The sequence below is a fragment of the Schistocerca serialis genome, chromosome 10 (genome assembly GCF_023864345.2).
Source record: "Schistocerca serialis cubense isolate TAMUIC-IGC-003099 chromosome 10, iqSchSeri2.2, whole genome shotgun sequence".
Classification (NCBI taxonomy): Eukaryota; Metazoa; Arthropoda; class Insecta; order Orthoptera; family Acrididae; genus Schistocerca; species Schistocerca serialis.
The window spans coordinates 236,432,128-236,457,151 of record NC_064647.1 but is presented as its reverse complement, the minus strand read 5'-3'; the positions used below and the strand labels follow the sequence as shown (position 1 = coordinate 236,457,151).

The window sequence follows — 25,024 nt, the reverse complement described above, 5'->3', positions numbered from 1 at the left end:
TTTACTCCCCAAATAGCGAAACTCCTTTACTACTTTCAGTGCCTCATTTCCTAATCTCATTCCCGCAGCATCACCCGATTTAGTTCGACTACATTCCATTGTCCTGGTTTTGCTCTTGTTGATGTTCATCTTATATCCTCCTTTCAAGACACTGTCCATTCCGTTCAACTGCCTTACTCCCCTTTTAATCCGACCACTTCGTTCTTGGCCGTCGACTCTTATTATTCCCTCTTGCCTCTTCAACATACTGTATATTATCCGTCTCTCCCTCTAGCTTACCCCAGATTTTTCTCAGAATTTCAGGCACCTTGCACCATTTTACATTGTCGAACGCTTTTACCAAGTCGACAAATCCTATGAAAGTGTCTTAATTTTTCTTTAGTCTCGCTTCCATTATCAATCGCAAGTTCAGAATTGCCTCTCTAATTGCTTTACTTTTCATAAAGCGAAACTGATCGTCAGCTAACACATTCTCAGTTTTCTTTTCCATTCCACCAGTAACAAAACTAGCAGCACGCCTGTGAATTCTTTGGATGTATCCCTTTAATCCGACCTGGTACGGATTCCAAAGACTCGAGCAGTACTCAAGAATCGGTTGTGCTAGTGTTCTATATGCTGTCTCCTTTTGTATGACCAACACTTTCCTAAAATTTCACCAGTGAACCTTAGTTGATCTCATTCCGTTTCACATCGTTTTGTTACGTTCACCCTAGATATTTAGTCGGCGGGCTATGGAAAGAAGCACAGCACTAAAGCTATATTGGAACATTACAGGATAATTTTTCCTACATATCTGTACTAACTTACATTTTTATGCATTTAGAGCAAGCTGCTATCCATCACACCAACTAGAAATTCTGAGTCGCCTTGTATCTTTCTAGAGTCACTCAACTTCGGCACCTTCCCGTGCACCACAGCCTCATCACCAAATAGCCGCGGACTAATTTCCACCCTGTTCGCCAGATGCTTTATGTACGAGGTGCATTCAAGTTCTAAGGCTCCGATTTTTTTTCTAATTAACTACTCACCCGAAATCGATGAAACTGGCGTTACTTCTCGACGTAATTGCCTGCAGACGTACACATTTTTCACAACGCTGATGCAATGATTCCATGGCAGCGGCGAAGGCTTCTTTAGGAGTCTGTTTTGACCACTGGAAAATCGCTGAGGCAATAGCAGCACGGCTGGTGAATGTGCGGCCATGGAGAGTGTCTTTCATTGTTGGAAAATGCCAAAAGTCACTAGGAGCCAGGTCAGGTGAGTAGGGAGCGTGAGGAATCACTTCAAAGTTGTTATCACTTCAAAGAATTGCGTAACGTTAGCTCGATGTGCGGGTGCGTTGTCTTGGTGAAACAGCACACGCACAGCCCTTCCCGGACGTTTTTGTTGCAGTGCAGGAAGGAATTTGTTCTTCAAAACATTTTCGTAGGATGCACCTGTTACTGTAGTGCCCTTTGGAACGCAATGGGTAAGGATTACGCCCTCGCTGTCCCAGAACATGGACACCATCACTTTTTCAGCACTGACGGTTATCCGAAATTTTTTTGGTGACAGTGAATCTGTGTGCTTCCATTGAGCTGACTGGCGCTTTGTTTCTGGATTGAAAAATGGCATCCACGTCTCATCCATTGTCACAACCGACGAAAAGAAAGTCCCATTCATGCTGTCGTTGCGCGTCAACATTGCTTGGCAACATGCCACATGGACAGCCGTGTGGTCGTCCGTCAGCATTCGTGGCACCCACCTGGATGACACTTTTCGCATTTTCAGGTCGTCATGCAGGATTGTGTGCACAGAACCCACAGAAATGCCAACTCTGGAGGCGATCTGTTCAACAGTCATTCGGCGATCTCCCAAAACAATTCTCTCCACTTTCTCGATCGTGTCGTCAGACCGGCTTGTGCGAGCCCGAGGTTGTTTCGGTTTGTTGTCACACGATGTTCTGCCTTCATTAAACTGTCGCACCCACGAACGCACTTTCGACACATCCATAACTCCATCACCACATCTCTTTCCAGTCCGGAGAAAAAAAATCGGAGGCCTTAGAACTTGAATGCACCTCGTATATAGAGAGCAACTGCGGTGCTGTCACACTTCCCTGCGGTGCTCCTAACGACCCCTTGTCTTTAATGAATACTCGTCACCGAGGACAAAATACTAGATTCCAACATTTAAGAAATCTTGCAGCGAGTATCACATCTGGTAAGCTATTCCGTCTGCCCGTACTTTCGTTCATAATCTGCCATGGGGCGCGTTGTCAAACGCTTTTCGCGAATGTAGGAATATGAACCTTACCTGTTGCCCTTCATCCCTGGTTTGTGCGAGGGAAGGGTACGCTGAGTTTCGCACGAGCGAAACCGTGTTGATTTGTGGACAGAAGCTTTCCCGTCTCGAGGTAATTTATTATATTACATCTGAGAATGTATTCAAGAATTCTGCAGCGAAGCGATGTTAAGGATATTGGTCTGTAATTATGCTGGAATGGTCTCTCATCGCTCTCGCATAGGGAGCCTCCTCCTTTTCTTCCCAATCGCTTGGGACTTTGTGCCGTGCAAGAGATGGTTCCCTTTCTGCGCCAAGCACGCCTGTTACTGCGTCTTCCATGCGGGAGTCTTCCCGTCGACCAAACGATGGTATAACTGGACGATCCTCTTGGGTAAATGCGAAATTTAAAACTTCAGCTTTCCTTCTGTTATCTTTTATTGCTGCACCAGACACGTCAAGAAAAGACCCGCTTAGTGGTTTTACGTACGACTAAAAGTCTCTCGAACACGAATTGCATCCGCATATGCGAATACGGACAACCATAAGCTGCATAATGGAATTGCGCCACTGAACATTTATGCTGCAGCGGGATTCGAACCCAGATTTTCCCGCTTGTCGCGAACGGTCGCGTTACTATTAGCCTATCCGAGAACACTTCACAGCCATACCCAAACTTCCATATTTCATCAACCACGTCTCTGCAGCCATTACTCGTACATCCGTTATGTATATTCCCGTACAGGAGCGATATTTTAATTGGAAGTCGCTTGTCGGCGGTTAAAAGCGATATGGCCACGCATGTGTTGTTCAGAAGGAAAGCTGCAGCGTACTTCTGAATAACACAGGCATTGCAGTATCGTACAGGAGTATCTCGGGTTCTCTGTATTGTCTTTCGGTAACGTCTTTATAACAAGTAAAATTCCGTTATTTTCTATCCTTTCTGGGGCTACAGTTTAATGTCCATCAACGTAACAGGGTCGCTCTAAAACTGAAGAACGTTTTTACCAGACGAATCGCACAATTCTGCCCCAACACACGCCGCCGTATCGTAAAGCTTCCCACTCGCTGGCGCCAGTATGGCTCTAACAGCCACCAGGAACGGTCGTCTACGGTGTTGTGCGACTTTAAAATCTGCGAAAAAATCAACAATTTCGCCAAGTGTAAGTTTCGTAGCGTAATACTTCTCCTGAAGGCAAAATCCACTACTAGCCATTAAGATTACTACACCAAGAAGAAATGCAGATGAAAAATGGGTATTCATTGGACAAATGTATTACACTAGAGCTGACATGTGATTACATTTTCACGCAATTTGGGTGCTTAGATCCTGAGAAATCAGTACGCAGAACAACCACCTCTCGCCGTAATAACGGCCTTGATACGCCTAGGCATTGAGTCAAACACTGCTTGGATGGCGTGTACAGGTACAGCTGCCCATGCAGCTTCCACACGATACCACAGTTCATCAAGAGTAGTGAGTGGCCTATTGTGACGAGCCAGTTGCTCGGCCACCATTGACCAGACGTTTTCAATTGGTGAGAGATCTAGAGAATGTGCTGGCCAGGGATGCAGTCGAACATTTTCTGTGTCCAGAAAGGCCCGTATCGGACCTGCAACATGCGGTCGTACATTATGCTGCTGGAATGTAGGGTTTCGCAAGGATCGAATGAAGGGTAGAGCCACGGGTCGTAACACATCTGAAATGTAACATCCACTGTTCAAAGTGCCGTCAGTGCGAACAAGATGTGACTGAGACGTGTAACCAATGGCACCCCATACCATCACGCCGGGTGATACGCCAGTATGGCGATGACGAATACACGCGTTCACCGCGATGTCGCGAAACACGGATGCGACCGTCATGATGCTGTAAGCAGAACCTGGATTCATCCGAAAAAATTACGTGTTGCCATTCGTGCACCCAGGTTCGTCGTCGAGTACACCATCACAGGCGCTCCTGTGTGTTGCAGCTTCAAGGGTAACCGCAGCCATGGTCTCCGAGCTGATAGTCCATGCTGCTGCAAACGTCGTCGAACTGTTCGTGCAGATGGTTGTTGTCCCCATCTGTTGACTCAGGGATCGAGACGTGGCTGCACGATCCGTTACAGCCACACGAATAAGATGCCTGTCATCGCGACTGCTAGTGATACGAGGCCGTTGGGGTCCAGCACGGCGTTCCGTATTAACCTCCTGAACCCACCGATTCCATATTCTGCTAACAGGGATTGGATCTCGACCAATGCGAGCAGCAGTGTCGCGATAGGATAAATCGCAATCGCGACAGGCTACAATCGAACTTTTATCAAAGTCTGAAACGTAATGGTACGCATTACTCCTCCTTACACGAGGCATCACAACAACGTTTCACCAGGCAACGCCGGTCAACTGCTGTTTGTGTACGAGAAATCGGTTGGAAACTTTCCTCATGTCAGCACGTTGTAGGTGTCGCCACTGGCGCCAACGTTGTCTGAATGCTCTGGAAAGCTGATCATTTGCATATCACAGTATCTTCTTCCTGTCGGTTGAATTTCGCGTCTGTAGCGCGTCATCTTCGTAGTGTAGCAATTTTAATGGCCAGTAGTGAAAATAAGTGCATCCTGTAGGAAGTTAAAGAAGTTCGTGGAAGTATAATACATGAAGTTTCAGTTCGAAAATGGAGTGTCATGTTCAATGGCGAACGAACGAATAAGGGTGACGTACGATGAGGCCGGCCTTCAGTTGTGACGGACCAACTAAGTCCAAGGTTTAAGCAGAAATTCAGAAGCATACTTATTTCATTATTGACGGACAGAGTTTGTGACTTACTGAAGTTTCACGACCTGTTCCTTATCATATTTTTAGTGGTGGTGTGGGAGAAAGAAAATCGTGTGACAGTTGGGTTCCTCAGCTTCTGACGTGTGGAGAGAAAACACAGCTAATGACAGCTCCACTGACTTTTCTCACTCCGTACGATAAGGATGGAGAGAACTTTGTAACGAGACATCCTCATCTAGCGTTACTTTTCCTCAACAGTGGTTGTCGATACCAGTATTATTTTTCGAAATTTGGACAGGTCAGTATTATCTCAGCTGTTTTTCTGAAAACGTTCATACAATTTTATACACAGTATGAGCTAAAATTTATGAAAAGGAATTAATTTGTAAAATATTTTAGTTTCGATGTTAAAATCGACAAGTACTAGTTCTGAATGTACAGTTAAAACTATTTTTTTAGAAACATTTGAAATTATTGACTACTGGCACACTTAAAATTCCTATTATTAATTACGCAATACTGTACTGGTTACTATGTTTATTTCTGGATTCGTTTATGAAATAATAATCGAAAAAAATAATGTAACAGAAACTAATGGAAATTCATTTATCAAGAAAAATTGTAAACCCTTTGGAATATTGTTATTTTCCGCTGAGTGAGACAGTAATAACCATGCCTCTGATGTGATCGGATGTATTTTTGTATTTTGGGCGTAATTTCAGCTTTGCTAATCTGATAAATCACAAGACTGTATGATATGCTACAATGTGATAACATGTATAGGGTGGTCCATCGATAGTGACCGGTCCAAAAATCCCACGAAATAAGCGTCATACGAAAAAAATTCAAAGAACGAAACTTGTCTAGCTTGAAGGGGGAAACCAGATGGCGCTATGGTTGGCCAGCTAGATGGCGCTGCGATAGGTCAAACGGATATCAACTGCGTTTTTTTTAAAAAGGAACCCCCATTTTTATTACATATTCGTGTAGTACGTAAAGAAATATGGATGTTTCAGTTGGACCACTTTTTTCGCTATCTGATAGATGGCGCTGTAATAGTCAGAAACGTATAAGTACGTGGTATGACGTAACATTCCGTCAGTGCGGACGGTGTTTGCTTCGTGATTCATTACCCGTGTTAAAATGGACCGTTTACCAACTGCGGAATAGGTCGATATCGTGCTGATGCTGGCCGGAGTGGCCGAGCGGTTAAAGGCGCTACAGTCTGGAACCGCACGACCGCGACGGTCGCAGGTTCGAATCCTGCCTCGGGCATGGATGTGTGTGATGTCCTTAGGTTAGTTAGGTTTAAGTAGTTCTAAGTTCTAGGGGACTTATGACCACAGCAGTTGAGTCCCATAGTGCTCAGAGCCATTTTAACTCGTGTTGATGTATGGCTATTGTGATCAAAATGCCCAACGGGCGTGTGCTATGTATGCTGTTCGGTATCCTCGGCGACATCATCCAAGTGTCCGAACCGTACGCCGGATAGTTACGTTACTTAAGAAAACAGGAAGTGTTCAGCCACATGTGAAACGTCAACCACGACCTGCAAGAAATGATGATGCCCAAGTAGGTGTTTTAGCTGCTGTCGCGGCTAATCCGCACATCAGTAGCAAACAAACTGCGCGAGAATCGGAAATCTCAAAAACGTCGATGTTGAGAATGCTACATCAACATCTATTGCACCCGTACCATATTTCTATGCACCAGGAATTGCATTTCGACGACTTTGAACGTCATGTACAGTTCTGCCACTGGGCACAAGAGAAATTACGGGACGATGACAGATTTTTTGCACGCGTTCTATTTAGCGACGAATGTTACTGCAAGATGTTTCACTGCATGACAGAATGGCGATGTACTTCCAACATGATGGATGTCCGGCACATAGCTCGCGTGCGGTTGAAGCGGTATTGAATAGCATATTTCATGACAGGTGGATTGGTCGTCGAAGCACCATACCAGGGCCCGCATGTTCACCGCATCTGACGTCCCCGGATTTCTTTCTGTTGAAGGATATTTGCTATCGTGATCCACCGACAACGCCTGACAACATGCGTCAGCGCATTGTCAATGCATGTGCGAACATTACGGAAGGCGAACTCCTTGCTGTAGAGAGTAATGTCGTTACACGTTTTGCCAAATGCATTGAGGTTGACGGACATCATTTTGAGTATTTATTGCAACAATGTGGTATTTACAGGTAATCACGCTGTAACAGCATGCGTTCTCAGAAATGATAAGATCACAAAGGTACATGTATCACATTGCAACAACCGAAATAAAATGTTCAAACGTACCTACGTTCTGTATTTTAATTTAAAAAACCTACCTGTTACCAACTGTTCTTCTAAAATTGTGAGCCATATGTTTGTGACTATTACAGCGCCATCTATCACAAAGCGAAAAAAGTGGTCCAAGTAAAACACTCATATTTCTTTATGTAGCACACGAATATGTAATAAAAAATGGGGGGTCCTATTTAGAAAGACGCACTTGATATCCGTTTGTCCTATGGCAGCGCCATCTAGCGGGCTAACCCTAGCGCCATCTGGTTTCCCCCTTCAAGCTAGACAAGTTTCGTTCTTTGTAGTTTTTCGTTTGACGTTTATTTCGTGAGATGTTTGGTCCGCTCACGGCCAATGGACCACCCTGTATTTGAACGTAACAACCAAAATCCTGCAACAAAACTTTTCAAATTTATTTAGATCAATTCAACCATGGGGATATAAAATGTGGGAATTTCACCTTCAAGAATCAGACCCCTAGACAAGAAGAACTGGAGCCAATGCTACGTGAAAAGATAAGTAAACTAGAAAGTTTATTGTAATCTTCGCTCCTCTCAAATCTACGGTCGCAGGTTCGCATCCTGCCTCGGGCATGGATGTGTGTGATGTCCTTAGGATAGTTAGGTTTAAGTAGTTCTAAGTTCTAAGGGACTGATGACGTCAGTTGTTAAGTCCCATAGTCCCATTAGAACCAGCCAGCTCCTCTCAAATTTTCAAAAATGGTTCAAATGGCTTTGAGCACTATGGGACTTAACATCTAAGGTCACCAGTCCCCTAGAACTTAGAACTACCTAAACCTAACTATCCTAAGGACATCACACACATCCATGCCCGAGGCAGGATTCGAACCTGGGACCGTAGCGGTCGCACGATTTCAGGCTTAAGCGCCTAGAACCGCTCCGCCACACCGGCCGGCCTCAAATCTTGATAAAAGAGTAATGTGGACGGTAGCTGTAAGTAGGAAGGAAAGGGGGGGTGTAGATTATAATTTTTCGAACCACATTGCCGCTGGTGTCAGGACCCGTGTTTCGCATAAAAGTCTCCAAACAAAACGCCAGTCAACGGAATGGGATCGTTCAACCTCCCCAACAGCGGCTCACACAAAAAAATCTGAGCACCAAAAAGGTTATGGCCATAATGTTTCGCAATCGAAATGGCGTTCTGCTCGGTGACTTCGTACCTAGAGAAGATTCCAGAACAGCCGCCACGTGTTACTGTCCGCCTCTTCATGTTAACGCTTGCCCTCACTCTGCTGCGTTGACGAAGGATTTGCTTCAGGAACTCAAGTGATAATTTTTTGGACATCCAGGACGTGGCCGTGGATGATTACCATCTTTTCCCGAAATCAGGTTTTTTTGAGAGACTTTTTGTTATCTTAATGACGCTCATACTTCAGAGATAGCGAAACTCATTCCCCTCTTCAAGAGTCTGCTGTCTGCGTTTCTACATTTAGCCTACCAGCTTCGCGCTACGCCCACCATTATACCAGTTTTCCTCACGCCCACGTTATCGTCTGCTACTTGTTCAATTTCATTAAGCTGCAGACTCACTTGCTCTTCGCTTCCGCCGATTACTGTCATGTCGCTAGTGTGCTCTATCACGCTGATTTTCTGTCCGTGATAATCATCTCCCTTCTTCTTCTTCTTCTTCTTCTGTAGTGGTCAATCCAAGGATTGGTTTGCAACAGCTACAATGGCAGCTTGTCTCCATTCTGTGCGTCTTTCAGCTTTTCTCTTCACTTCTTTATAGGTGTTACATCCCACATCTTTCACGATTTGATCCATGTATCTCAGTCGTGGTCTTCCTCTTGGTCTTTTTCGCTCGACATAGCCCTCTATCATTGTGTTCAGGAGTCCTTTATGTCTTAAAAGATGGCCTGTAAATTGCTCTCTTCTTTTAACACAAACTCCAGAGGCTTCTCATCTCACCTGCTCTTTCCAGAACCACTTCGTTTATGACCTTATCGATACATTTTATTTTCAGCATGCGTCTATAGCACCATATTTCAAAAGAATTTAGCTTCTGGTCTTCCTCTGTCCCGAGAGTCCATGTTTCACACCCATAGCATACCACACTCCACACACATGATTTCAAAAATCTTTTCCTGATTTCAAGGCTGATGCTCTTAGATGTTAATATGTTTTTCTTCTTGTTAAAAGCAGCCTTTGCTTGAGCTATTCTACTTCTCACTTCTGCCTTGCTCCTTCCATCCCTGGTAATATTACTGCCCAGATAAGTAAATTTATCAACTTGTTCAAGCAGTTCATTGCCTACATGAACTTGGACTTTCACTTGATCTTCTTTGTCGCATGCCATTACTTTTGCTTTTCCTTTATTAATTCTCATATTATTTTCTTCCTCCATAACTTATCCATTTCATTCAGTAGGACTACAAGATCTTCTCACTTTCAGCCAGGACAGCTATATCATCGGCATATCTTATCATATCTATTCGTTGGCCATGAATCACTACACCTGTCTGTGAATTTTCCCTTACTTTTTTCAGGGCCTCTTCAATTTATAGGTTAAAGATAACAGGGGATAGTGCCCAACCTTGTCGGACACCTTTCCGTATCTGCACCTCTTCTTGTTTTGTCAGTCCACGGATAACTGCTGTCTCGTTTTTGTACAGGTTCCATATCATTTTTCTATCTTTATTGTCTATTCCTACTTTTTTGAGTACCTCAAACATCTTATCCCATTTAACATTATCAAAGGCTTTCTCTACGTCTACGAAAGCTATGTATGTTGTCAGGTTCTTATCTAGTGGTTTCTCTATTTTTAGTTTTAGAGCAAATATTGCTTCTCTGGTTCCTCTATCTCCCAATCCGATTAAATTCCCGCTGTAGTCGACACAATCGCCTTGAGAGAATTCAGCAACTGTATACGACTAAATATTTAAGGTAAATCTCATATATTGTTCCGTCCTAGTTGCATACCTTTTTAATTCGATTATGTGTTTCGAACACTCTGGATCATCTGCAGATCAAAGCAATTGCGTCAGCAACCCGTCTTCTCTACTCAGAACAAGAAATCGGGATACTCTAATATTTTGTTCTTGATTTGGCAAGACGGGTTGCTGATGAGGTTACTTAGATCTGAAGATGGCCCTACCCTGATATGTTGTTCTTAGTAGACAAGACGGGTTTCTGATGTAATCACATACATCTGAAGATGATCCAGAGTGATCGAAATATGTAATCCAATTTAAAAAAAGTGTGCGACTGAGACGGAACAGTAAATGAGAATTATCTTCAGTATCTACTGATACATTCCTTTGTTTCCCTCGCTGTCCCTTCAATTTACAAACTAAATTTCAGTGGTGTTAAAGAGTAACCCTGGTTTCCGTCTCTTGCAGCATTCCGCTACTGCTAACAAGTGAAATCTGCTTCACATAAGAAAATGGATAGGATGTGTTGTGGGCGAATCGCGTGTTCGGACGTGCAAAGAACAAAAAAATGCGCAATACGTATTATTATAACATTTATTTTAATAACAAAACATTGTTGAATAACAAACAATACACAAAATGATAAACATTGGAATTAATCCTGAGCAGATGGCGTACAATTTATACAGTGAAGTATGAGTGAAGTCTGCGATGAAATGTTGTTTCAGTGATGTGATCACCACCAAGGTTTATTGTAAAATTGTGTAATTCAGCGATTGAGCGAGGTCCATAATGAATGTTCCACAACGTGACTGTACCTTGAAGCTCTGTACTGAAACTGCACACAAGAAGCAGCAGTCAGATAACATTCATATGTTAATTACTGCTGTAGTGCAAATAAAGTAGTGAGACGTATCCCAAAGAAATCTTGCGAAGAAGAAATAAAAAAAATGCCCCTAACGGAAGTGACACCTCTGTACTTATACACAGAAGTATGAAAATTGTTAGAGTGTAAATGTTTCAGGCATAAAGTAAGTTTTAAGGGGCACTGCACTTCTGTTAGACGCGGTGAAACACCTAGAAGTCAAGGTGAATGAAATGAGTAGCGTCTTGAAGTGAGGTTTTAAGATGAACACCAACAAAAGGAAAGGAAGGATAATGAAGTGCAGTCAAACTGAGAGTATTCGATCAGGAAACGATGACAGTGAAAGCAGAACACGAGTTTTGGTGTTTGGATAGTAAAATAACAAACGATGGCTCTCATGAAGAGATGTATTTTAACATAGATGGCAGTGTTAGGAAGCGTTTACAGAAAGTTTTATTAAGAAGTGGAACGTGGACAATAAACAGTTCGAACAAGACGAGAATAGAAGGCTTTTGAAATTGTAAAGATTAGAAGAGTAGACCAGATATTCGGTGAGGAGGTACTGAATCGTACTGGGGAGAAAACAATGTTACTCTGTAAGACTTTAACTGGACATCACAAGTCGTAGGGCAGACGACGTTGAATTCGTTTGAGATATGAAGCCACAGCCGCATGGTTGGGATCAAATAGACTGGCAAGATAAATGGGGAGTTACTTCTAAGAGCGGAGGAGAGGGTAAGTCTTTGGAAAGATGTGACTAGACCAGGGGTCTCCAGACGTTTTAGTCTGCGGGCCACATGATTCCTCCACGAAGTCATAAGGGCCAAGGTCTACCTAGTTGGATTAAAGAACACTAGCACTCCATGATCACCGTAATGTAAGGCTAAAGGAAAGATGAAATCGGAAAAGTCTAAGGTTGTGGGAAACGAACAACGATTTTTATTTAATTACATAATTTTGATTGGTGGATGTACCTGACCGAATTTCTGGGATATTTTATTCTGGCGAATTTCACCGACAAAAAAAGTATGTTACTGCACATTCTTCACGAAAGCGTCCTGCAAAGTTAACGAAATCTCAAAATCATTGTTAGCAACACTATTACTACAAGACGTAACAGAGGTAGAGTATGTCTACGCATTGTTATTTCAAGCGGCGCAACAATAAGTTTAGTTACGTAGTCTTGTAGCGTGTAGCAGAGCCAGAGCACATATCTGATAGTTCTGTTGCGTAATTGTGTCTATTTTGCGAGTGTCTCACAAGTTTTTTTTGTGTGTGTTTTATGCGCTGTACTAGTAGGTGTGGGACAATTCAAAGTTTGAATTCGAAGAGACAAGGAAAATCTGAAAATCGAAATACGTAAACAAACTGAAACCTCGCTTAAGAAGCATCATCTTCCGTAATGACTGATTACTAAGGCTAGTCGCCAAAGTGGAGTCCATTTGAAAGACTTGCCCCAGACTCGTGAGTAGAATAAAATGCAAAGAGTTTTTTTTACCTAAAATGTTTTCGCCAAACTAGTCTGTTAACCTTTTATTTTTATTTATTTTTTTATTTTTTTTTTAACTATCGCACGGAGAATGGTCTGTCTGTTTATTCTGGATAGCCCCAAGTTCAACCATGACCTTCCGCTTTGAAAGATAGAGCTACGACAATGTCACGATAGGCCTCGAAACTCAATTGTTGGCAGTATAGGCACCACCTCAAAAATTTGGCGGACCGGATACCAGGGATGTCCGGCCAGCTAACGCGGGCCGGTTTCGGCCCGCGGGCCGTAGTTTGCAGACCCCTGGACTAGACGAACACTGTTGTGCAGGCATATTCTGAGATATGGTGAATGCTAATCACCATAACAGGGGGACGTGTGAGCGTGCGCAGAGCGAATGGAAGGTCAGAGTTGTGGTGTACGGAGCAGAGTATAGGAGAAACACGATATGATGCTGTGAACGGATTAATAGAAATCAGGAGGATCGATAACTGCTACCAAGGAACCCTCTGGCTGATTATTAATGATGATGGGGATGGCTGTGTAGCAGTATGTATCTAAAATAGTATTTGTTCTTGGACAGTTTCCCAAATGGACACGGAGTGAGGTCGAGAGGTGAGCTCGGGCTATGTTCAGTGCAGTGCCAGGGGGGCACTAGAGATGGCGAGCGCGCGGTGGAGGATCACCGCCTGGAGGAGAGGGAGCGGGTGTAGGACCAGGCCGTCTTGTGGACACGAATCCTGGGGCTGGAGTAGTGGGCCGCCGAGTCGCCGCCGTCGCTCTCCTCGTCATCCTGGTGCGGTCGCCGCTGGGCGCCGCTCTTCGTCCTCGAGGGCCGCCCGGTCACCGGCGAGTAGGTCTCCGTCGCATAGTCCGGAACCTTGAAGCGGTACGTGTGCAGCGTCTGGGCCGCCGGCCGGGGCCCGCCGGGGTTCGAACTCTGCGACGCCGCTGCCGCCCTGTTGAAGTGCGAGTCCAGCTCCGGCGAGGGAAACCTGGAGACACAGACACACTGCGTCACTCGCCGTGCACACATTCAGGGTCAGGCTCAACAGTAAGCCAAATGTTGATCATCAGCTTCTTACAATGTTAGTAATGGAACGTGAGGAAATGAATTAAAATTTGTGCCATGGTCAGGACTTGAACCCGGTTCTCCTTGCTAGCTAGATATGTGTGCGAGCCATTACACCACAGAAGTATAGGTAATCCAGCTGCACGGACCATCCTAGTCCAATGCCCTCCATAACACAAACTTCACGTTTTCAGCTTATTTTCCACTTCTTAAATCATCACTACTGCTGAGATATAGCGGGAATTAGTGAAGTTCGGTGGCAGCAGGAACAAGACTTTTGGTCAGGTGAATACACGGTTATAAATACAAAATCAAATAGGGGTAATGCAGGAGTAGGTTTAATAATGAATAAAAAAAAATAGGAGTGCGGGTAAGCTACTACAAACAGCATAGTGAACGTGTTATTGTGGCCAAGATGTGGACACTAAGCCCACACCTGCTACTGTAGTACAACTTTATATGCCAACTAGCTCTGCAGATGACGAAGAAATTGAAGAAATGTATGATGAAATAAAAGAAATTATTCAGATGGTGATGGGAGACGAAAATTTAATAGTCATGGGTGACTGGAATTCGGTAGTAGGAAAAGGGAGAGAAGGAAACGTAGTAGGTGAATATGGATTGGGGGGAAGAAATGAAAGAGGAAGCCGCCTGGTAGAACTTTGCACAGAGCACAACTTAATCATAAAAGAAGGTTGTATACATGGAAGAATCCTGGAGATACTAAAAGGTATCAGATAGATTATATAATGGTAAGACAGAGATTTAAGAACCAGGTTTTAAATTGTAAGACATTTCCAGGGGCAGATGTGGACTCTGACAATATCTATTGGTTATGAACTGTAGATTAAACCTGAAGAAACTGCAAAAAGGTGGGAATTTAAGGAGATGCGACCTCGATGAAGTGAAAGAACCAGAGGCTGTACAGAGTTTCAGGGAGAGCATAAGGGAACAATTGACAGGATTGGGGGAAAGAAATACAGTAGAAGAAGAATGAACTAGTGAAGGCAGCAGAGGAACAAGTAGGTAAAAAGACGAGGGCTAGTAGAAATCCTTGGGTAACAGAAGAGATACTGAATTTAATTGATGAAAGGAGAAAATACAAAAATGCAGTAAGTGAAGCAGGCAAAAAGGAATACAAACATCTCAAAAATGAGATGGACAGGAAGTGCAAAATGGCTAAGCAGGGATGGCTAGAGGATAAATGCAAGAATGTAGAGGCTTATCTCACGAGGGGTAGAATAGATACTGCCTACAGGAAAATTAAAGAGACCTTCGGAGAAAAGAGAACCACTTACATGAATATCAAGAGCTCAGATGGAAACCCAGTTCTAAGCAAAGACGGGAAAGCAGAAAGGTGGAAGGAGTATATAGAGGATCTATACAGGGGCGATGTTCTTGAGGACAATATTATGGAAAAGGAAGAGGATGTAGATGAAGATGAAATGGGAGATATGATACTGCGTGAAGAGATTGACAGAGCACTGAAAGATCTAAGTCGAAACAAGGCCGCAGGAGTAGACAACATTCCATTAGAACTACTGACAGCCTTGGGAGAGTCAGTCCTGACAAAACTCTACCATATGGTGAGCAAGATGTATGAGACAGACGACATTCCCTCAGACTTCAGGAAGAATATAATAATTCCAATCCCAAAGAAAACAGGTGTTGACAGATGTGAAAATTACCGAACTATCAGTTTAATAAGTCATAGCTGCAAAATACTAACGCGAATTCTTTACAGACGAATGGAAAAACTGGTAGAAGCCAATCTCGGGGAAGATCAGTTTGGATTCCGTAGAAATGTTGGAACACGTGAGGCAATACTCACCCTACGACTTATCTTAGAAGAAAGATTAATGAAATGTAAACCTACGTTTCTAACATTTGTAGATTTAGAGAAAGCTTTTGACAATGTTAAATGGAATACTCTCTTTCAAATTCTAAAGATGGCAGGGGTAAAATGCAGGAAGCGAAAGGCTATTTACAATTTGTACAGAAACCAGATGGCAGTTATACGAGTCGAGGGGTATGAAAGGGAAGCAGTGGTTGGGAAGGGAGTATAACAGGGTTGTTGCCTCTCCCCGATGTTATTCAATCTGTATATTGAGCAAGCAGTAAAGGAAACAAAAGAAAAGTTCGGAGTAGGTATTAAAATCCATGGAGAAGAAATAAAAACTTTGAGGTTCGCCGATGACATTGTAATTCTGTCAGAAACAGCAAAGGACTTGGAAGAGCAGTTGAACGGAATGGACAGTGTCTTGAAAGGAGGGTAAAAGATGAACATCAACAAAAGCAAAACAAGGATAATGGAATGTAGTCGAATTAAGGCGGCTGATGCTAAGGGAATTAGATTAGGAAATGAGACACGCAAAGTAGTAAAGGAGTTTTGCTAGTTGGGGAGCAAAATAACTGATGATGGTCGAATTAGAGAGGATATAAAATGTAGACTGGCAATGGCAAGGAAAGCGTTTCTGAAGAAGAGAAATTTGTTAACATCGAGTATTGATTTAAATGTTAGGAAGTCGTTTCTGAAAGTATTTGTATGGAATGTAGCCATGTATGGAAGTGAAACGTGGACGATAAAGAGTTTAGACACGAAGAGAATAGAAGCTTTCGAAGTGTGGTGCTACAGAAGAATGCTGAAGATTAGATGGGTAGATCACATAACTAATGAGGAGGTATTGAATAGAATTGGGGAGTAGAGGAGTTTGTGGCACACCTTGACTAGAAGAAGGGGTCGGTTGGTAGGACATGTTCTGAGGCATCAAGGGATCACAAATTTAGTACTGGAGGGCAGCGTGGAGGGTAGAAATCGTAGAGGTTTGTGAGGTAAGTGATTCATGAAAGGTATAGGTTAATGTTAGTCAGGGCCGTTCTTTTGTATGGATTTTTGAAAGTGAGATTGCGTTGCGCTAAAAATATTGTGTGTCAGTTTAAGCACTGTTACTTATTTCATTGAAACTCGCACAAATGGCGAATTTCGCCTTAAGGCCATTGTCAAGTGTTATAGGGGCCAATATGCCATAATACACTGAGGAGACAAAAGTCTTGCTATGCCTCCTGATATCGTGTCGGAGCTCCTTTTGCCCAGCCTTGGTGCAGCACCTCGATGCGGCGTGGACTCAACAAGTCGTTGCAAATCCCCTCCAGAAATGCTGCGCCATGGTGTCTCTGTAGCCGCCCATAGTTGTCATAGTCTGTGTCCCATAAATGTTCGATGAGATTCATGTCGGCCGATCTAGCTGGCCAAATCATTCGCTCGAACGGTCCAGAATGTTCTACAAACCAACCGCGAACAATTTTGGCCCAATGACTTAGCGGATTGTCGTCCATAAAAATTCCATCGTTGGTTGGGAATATGAAGTCTATGAATGTCTGAAAATGGTCTCCAAATATGCGAATAGAACCATTTCCAGCCAGTGAGCGGTTCACTTGGACCAGAGGACACAGTGCGGTCCACTTAAACACAGCTCACACCATTATAGAGCCACCACCAGCTCACACGGCACCTTGTTGACAACTTGGGTTGAAGGTTTCATGGGGTCTACGACACACTCGAACGATACCATCAGCTCTTGCCATTGAAATCGTGACTCGTCTGACCATCCCAAGGTATTCCAGTCATTTAGGGTCCAACGAACATGGTCACGAGCCCACAACAGGCGATGTCGTGCTGCTAGCAAAGGTACTCGCGTCGGTCGTCTGTTGTTTCAAGCTTTGTTGCTTGTCTGTTAGCACTGACAATTCTGCACAAACGACGCTGCTCTCGGTCGTTAACTGAAGACCTTAGGCCACTGCGTTGTTTGTGGTGGCGGTGGTGGTGGTTAGAGTTTAACGTCCCGTCGACAACGAGGTCATTAGAGACGGAGCTCATGCTCGGGTTAGGGAAGGATTGGGAAGGAAATCGGCCGTGCCCTTTCAAAGAAACCATCCCGGCATTTGCCTGAAGCGATTTAGGGAAATCACGGAAAACCTAAATCAGGATGGCTGGAGACGGGATTGAACCGTCATCCTCCCAAATGCGAGTCCAGTGTGCTAACCACTGCGCCACCTCACTCGGTCGTTGTTTGTGTTCAGGTCAGAAGTAATGCCTGAAATTTGGTATTCTCGGCTGACTCTTGACACTGTCGGTTTCGGAATATTGAATTCCGTAACAATTTCCGAAATGGAAAGTCCTATGCGTGTAGCTCCAACTACCATTCCGCGTTCAAAGTCGGACGATTCCCGTCGTGCGGCGATAATGACACCGCAACCGTTTCCAAACGAATCAAGGAAACAAGCGCCGTTCGAACAGGCGTTGAAGGCCCAACAGAACCGACCGGCCGCCGCGTCATCCTCAGCCCTTAGGCGTTACCGGATGCGGCTATGGAGGTCAGCACACCGCTATCCCGGCTGTAGTCAGTTTTCGTGGCTGGTGTCGCTACTCAATTGGACTCACAAGGCCTGAATGCACCCCGCTTCTCAACAGCACTCGGTAGACCTGGATGGTGATCGGTCCAAGTATATGTACAGCTTGATTATACACTACTGGCCATTAAAATTGCTACACCACGAAGATGACGTGCTACAGACGCGAAATTTAACCGACGGGAAGAAGATGCTGTGATATGCAAATGATTAACTTTTCACAGCATTCACACAACGTTGGCGCCGGTGGCGACACCTACAACGTGTTGACATGAGGAAAGTTTCCAACCGATTTCTCATCCACAAACAGCAGTTGACCGGCGTTGCCTGGTGAAACGTTGTTGTGATGCCTCGTGTAAGGAGGAGAAATGCGTACCATCACGTTTCCGACTTTGATAAAGGTCGGATTGTAGCCTACCGCGATTGCGGTTTGTCCTATCGCGACATCGCTGCTCGCGTTGGTCGAGATCCAATGACTGTTAGCAGAATATGGAATCGCTGGGTTCAGGAGGGTAATACTGAACGCTGTGCTGGATCCCAAAGGCCTCTAATCACTAACAGTCGAGATGAGAAGCATCTTATCCGCATGGCTGTAATGGATCGTGCAGCCACGTCTCGATCCCTGAGTCAACAGATGGGGACGTTTGCAAGACCACAACCATCTGCACGAACAGTTCGATGACGTTTTCAGCAGCATGGACTATGAGCTCGGAGACCGTGGCTGCGGTTACCCTTGACGCTGCATGACAGACGGGAGCGCCTGCGATGGTATACTCAACGACGAACCTAGGTGGACGAATGGCAAAACGTCATTTTTTCGGATGAATCCAGGTTCTGTTTACAGCATCACGATGGTCGCAGCCATGTTTGGCGACATCGCGGTGAACGCAAACGGCATGATCGTATGGGGTGCCATTGGTTACACGTCTCGGTCACCTCTTGTTCACATCCACGGCACTTTGAACAGTGGACGTTACATTTCGGATGTGTTACGACCTGTGGCTCTACCCTTCATTCGATCCCTGCAAAATCCTACATTTCAGCAGGATAATGCACGACCGCATGTTGCAGGTCCTGTACAGCCTTCCTGGATACAGAAAATGTTCGACTGCTGCCTTGGCCAGCACATTCTCCAAATCTCTTACCAATTGCAAACGTCTGGTCAATGGTGGCCGAGCAACTGGGTCGTACAATACGCCAGTCACTACCCTCGATGAACTGTGGTATCGTGTTCAAGCTGCATGGACAACTGTACCTGTACACGCCATCCAAGCTCCGTTTGACTCAATGCCCAGGCGTATTAAGGCCGTTATTGCGGCCAGAGGTGGTTGTTCTGCGTACTGTTTTCTCAGGGTCTATGCACCCAAATTGCGTGAAAATGTAATCACATGTCAGTTCTAGTATAATATATTTGCCCAATGAATATCCATTTATCATCTGCATTTCTTCTTGGTGCAGCAATTTTAATGGCCAGTAGTGTAATTAAAGTTAAACTTTAAAAGTGCAGTAGAAATAACACCACTGGTCGGAATGACGTCGAATTGCAACGGAATATTATCGGAGGAGGGGGAGCACGTGTGGCAGAAGAAAAACAAAGTGTGAAAATTGATCAATAGATGTATCAGAATACATAAATGAAAGCACCTAATATGCGCTCGACCCATTGAAGTTGGTACAAACACGCCAGGTACATGGTTTTCCCTCCTTTCGCGTCTGCGACGTTTCCCATGACTGTGTCAATGCAGAATCGCGGTCTGCTTGTGAAGCTGTGTTACAAGAATGACGACTGTGCCCACGTCGCGCTACTTTTGTTCTGATTAATCTTACTTAGGGCATAATTTTCACTGAACGTCATACTTAACGATTTGTTTTACACAAACTATAGAAACCGAAAATGTTTTCCATCTTTCAACCCCTCACCCAAAGTATGATATGAGAGGAGTGGCAACCTTTTACCATATATTAAGAGGAACCAACTAAAGAATTTGGTTCTCGGTAGAAACTTTTTCTGTAATTATTTCGAAATAAACCTAAATTTTTCCGTACCACACAGGGAACTGTACTGAGGTCTAATGTGGGTCCTGCTAGCAATTAGCGTTAAGGAATGCAATTTATGTATTGAAACAAGACGTATTCATCGTCTACTCAAACAGACATTGTTTCTAAAATTCTCTACACAAAGATGCTGATTGTGGTTGTTAGAAAAGCTACGACTTTTCAGACTTCAGTATTGAATCTTTCACAATTTGCAAAGAGACATTTAGCCGACTTTGTGTCGTTTCCAGGGAACACCACGAGGAGGCAGTCTCTCTTCGTCCCTCATTTTATTTATTTACAATATTTACAGGATGATTATTTATTTACAGTTTTTTACAATAGGGCTATCGGCGTGAACTGAACCCCTTTTAATTATTTACAAGTGTTGCTGTTGCTTCAGCCATTTCCTTTTCATTGTAATTTCTGTGCATAGGCCACGCAAGTAAGAAATGATTATATATTGCCGTCAACTTGGAGTGTTGCAAGGGTCTTAGAAATTATCTCATCTGACTTAATTGCGGACTTCTTCCTTCTTTTTCCACCTAGATTTGAAACTAGTCGGTGACCATGATATTCTGCGTGTTCTCTGAGAATTTTTACTAAGGATTAAAAATGTGGATGAACCTTCGAAATTAATGTTTTTATCCTCCGATTCCATCCTTCTGAAACATTATTGGTGCGGTGACGCCTTCCTGCGCAGTTCCGTATATCCCTTGGCATGTCTTCATTATCCAGCCATTGTTCAACAAAATAGTCGTAAAAATCCTGCAGTTTTTCATTATCTGGCGTGCTCTCCTGAATGCATAGCCACCAATCATCTACCATGTCCAGGGGAATGCGAGCCAAAGCGGAACACAATCTTATGTGAAAACGAATTTCTTCGTTTTCCTTGTAGGTAGCAACAAGGCCGCAATTCTGCCTCGCACTGACTGAAATGGTAGTTGCAGCCATTAATCTTTGAATCAGGAAACAAATGTGTTACTGATTAGATGATTGCAGCTTCAAAATCAATCATGACAGCTGCAGGATTCCATGCAGGTACGTTTCGCTCAACAGCTGTGAAAAAGCGATCATACGTTTATCGCTTTTTATTGGGTAGCAAGGCGTACACAGTTGGAACTGTGTTTGTTTCCTCCTCAGAACTAGAAATATCGGCATGAACAATAAATAACTGTCCAAACCGCTTGCTGGAGCTTTTGAAAGTTCCATCGACAATGAACGAACTGCAGTCTGTTAAACAGGATTTTCCCCTTTCTCTGGCGAACACCAATATCCTATCATTTGGTCCTCTGTCGTCATCTGCAAGTAAAAATTTGCTCCCATCATTCATTAGCAAATGATGTTGTTGCAGAAATATTCCTGCAGCATCGGTCGGATCTTGCGTAGATCCCATGCTTTTTGCCTGATGCGTTTCAGCGATCGTTTTGCACTCTTGTGTGACAGCAGTGATGTGACGATGCAGTACTGGACTGCGGTGTGCCACCTGTTTGGTGTCCCTGTAGACCGCCCGCTGCCTGTTCTGCCGGGTCTCCTCGGTGTGCGGACATTTGCCACGCCGGACATTTGCCACGCCGGACATTTGCCACGATTTTACCTGCTGCGAAGCGTTGGGTCCCTTGTCTCCCCCTCCTCCTCCTCATCGCTTACTGAGCCTTTCCGCTAGTTTACTTAACATAGGACCAGAATCTCTTTGGATTTTCCGCCACATGTCTAGAGAGAGTTTCGTTGTGGAAACTATTAAATGCATCTCGCATTGAAATCCGCACCAAATTTCGAGCCACAGTAAAACTTCGCCAATCTTGATTTTGCGCTCGTCTAAATTATACGTGCCTTTTTCGGTGCTCCTGCAGCAGCTTTCTGTCGTGTTTTGTGTACCATGGGGGATCAGTTCAGTCTCTTATTAATTTATTTGGTATGAATCTCTCGAGTGCTGTTGATACTATTTCTTTGAACTTAAGCCACATATAGTCTTCACTTACATAGTTTGGAAGGATTGGAGACTGTATCTTAGAGAGACGTCATCCGAATTTTTAGTTTCTTTTATAAATATATATATTTCGCGTTTAGTTTTGGTGAATTTCTTTGTTACGGAATTGAGCCTCGCTACGACTGTGTGTTCACTAATCCCTGTATCTGTCGTGATGCTCAGGATTATTTGTGGCCAAGTGGTCAAGTGTGTTCTCGTAAGCATTTACAATTTGAATGGCCTCGTAAACTAATTGTTCAAAATAATTATAAAAAGCATTTAGAACAATTATGGAAGTTGTTTTCTATCTACAGTAGCGTCTGAAAATGTATTTTTGTCAACATACGGAAGGTAGATTGAAGTCACTGCCAACTATAATTGTATGAATAGGGTACCTATTTGCGATGCGACTCGAGTATGTTCTTTAAAATGTTCAGCAACTGTATCATCTGAGACCGGGGTTGGTAAAAGGAGCCAGTTATTAATTTATTCCGGTTTTCGAATATAACCTCTGTCCATACTAAGTCACAGGAACTACCCGCTTCAGTGTCGCTTGTGAGCTGGAACAAACATTACATAATTTTTCCTCAAGTTGTGCTTCTTATTTCTGTTGCAGTGGAGATCATTACAATTACGGCTTTTCCCTCCAAAACCTAGGACGCTTTCTCTGTGACCCTGTAAATACCAGAGCTAAACAATGTAGAACAACAACGTACGTTACAAGCATAGCATTCTGTATTACTTCATTTCCTTATTTCTAACATTTTAAAATTGTACCTCGACTTTAAGTGACATGTCAATCATAGATGTTCTTATCTCTGTTTATGAACTTATTTTCAGTCATGTTTTGAACATTGTCCCGCTACTCTTTATTAACTAATGTTTCGCCGCAAAAGATATCGGATTTTAGAGAGTAAATTAATATGGAGTATGTCGTTCTTCTTTTCAGACATTCACATACCCATTTCTTCTTTCCTTATTGTCTTTTGGGCATGCAATTGTAGTAATTAAAGTAGGTACAAATGCAGCGATCAAACAGAAAGGATTAGCGTACATTCGCATTCTCTTCACAGCGTTCCTGTCTTGTTACTCCCATGAGGATGGACTGTTTCTATCGCAATCAGTAAACGTGTAAGGAAGCTACAGTACAGACATAGGGATCTATATTTATACCTGGCAGAACTAATTATATACTATAATCGTTGGAATTGCTTTCGTTTCCCAAAAGATATAAATATTTCGATTTCGGAAAAGAAGCTCTGTATTTCGCTAAGATGTCGAAGAAGAAGGTCCCTTACATACTGGTTGTATCCAGTAAGATGTGGAGACGGCGGTTTGAAAGCGGACAGAAGAAGTACGAGGAAGGGCGTCCCTTACCTGAGGTATCGCTACTCAAGCTACCTGGCGAAGGGGCAAGAGTGGCAAATGTCCGGCGTGGCAAATGTCCGGCATTCGTCTCCTCACAACTGTCGCAGCCCCCTAGACACTAGCAGGGCTTCCCTCCCCCCTCACCCCTCCCCTACCAGTGCCAGTGCAGTAGCGGTGAGCAGAGCTGTGCCGACCTGAGCGAGTCGTATCTGTCGGAGCCGGCCACTTCCTCTTCCAGCTCCGCCGCGGCAGGTGTTTCCTGTGGGCCGACGCCGGCCCCCGGCCTGCCGTAGTACGCCGCGGACTGCGACTTCGCGCTGCGGTCAAGTGCGAGTCTGTTAGATCGGCCGTAACGGGCCCACAAGCTTAACTCGCTGTTGACGGGCCGTAACATTTAAACCGCTTGTACACTGAAGAGGCAAACAAACTGGTATAGGCATGCATATTCAAATACGGAGATACGTAAACAGGCAGAATACGGCGCTGCGGTGGGCAACAACAAGGATCTGGCGCATTTGGTACGTTATCAAAATCTGAGTGAGTCTGAACGTGGTGCCACAGTCGGCGCACTAGCTGTGAGAGACAGCACCTCCGAGATGCCGGCCGGGGGGGCCGAGCGGTTCTAGGCGCTTCAGTCTGGAACCGCGCTATCGCTACGGTCGCAGGTTGGAATCCTGCCTCGGGCATGGATCTGTGTGATTTCCTTAGGTTAAAGTAGTTCTAAGTTCAACGGGACTCATGACCTCAGATGTTAAGTTCCAAAGTGCTCAGAGCCATTTGAACCATTTTTGAACCTCCGAGGTACCGATGAAGTGGGGATATTCCCGGTACGACCATTTCACGAGTGCACCGCGAATATGACGAATCCGGTAAAACATCAAATATCCGACATCACTGTGGCCGAAAAAAAGCTTCTGCAAAAACGTGACAAACAAACACTGAAGATAATCGTTCAGCGTGACAGAAACGCTAACCTTCCGCAAATTGTTGCAGATTTCAACGCTGGGCCATGAACAAGTGTCAGCGTGCGAACCATTCGACGAACCATCGTCAATATGGGCTTTCGGAACCCGAACGCCCACTCGTGTACCCTTGGTGACTGCGCGCCACAAAGCTATACGCCTCACCTGGGCCCTTCAACACCGACATTGGACTGTTGACGACTGGAAACATGTTGCCTGGTCAGAGGAGTCTCGTTTCAAATTGTATAGTGCCGACGGACGTGTACGGCTATGGAGACAACCTCATGGGCCTGTCCAAGCTGCATATCAGCACCGGACTGTTCAAGCTGGCGGAGGCTCTACAGCGGTGTGAGGCATGTGCAGTTGGAGTGATATGGGACCCCTGATACGGCTAGGTATAACTCTGACAGGAGACACGTACGTAAGCATCCTGCCTGATCACCGGCATCCATTCGTGTCCTCTGTGCATTCCGACGGAATAAGGCAAATCCAACAGGGCAACGCGACACTTGACAAGTCGATGATTCCTACAGAGTGGCTTCAGGAACACTATTCCGACTTTAAACACTTCCGCTCACCGCCAAACTCCCCAGACATAAACATTACGGGGCGTATCTGGGACGCCTTGCAAAGTGCTGTTCAGAAGAGATCTCCACCC

General features: G+C 44.3%; 1 protein-coding gene across 1 annotated transcript in view; it reads right to left on the bottom strand.

Moving 5' to 3' along the window:
- Nucleotides 1-10,830: 10,830 nt before the first annotated feature.
- LOC126424863 (uncharacterized) overlaps nt 10,831-25,024 on the bottom strand; it is an 85,929-nt gene continuing 71,735 nt past the window's right edge. The window contains exon 7 of the mRNA XM_050087678.1: nt 10,831-13,546. Coding sequence (XP_049943635.1) covers nt 13,234-13,546 — 313 coding nt within the window. The 3' untranslated portion in view covers nt 10,831-13,233. The remainder of the gene's footprint in view (nt 13,547-25,024) is intronic.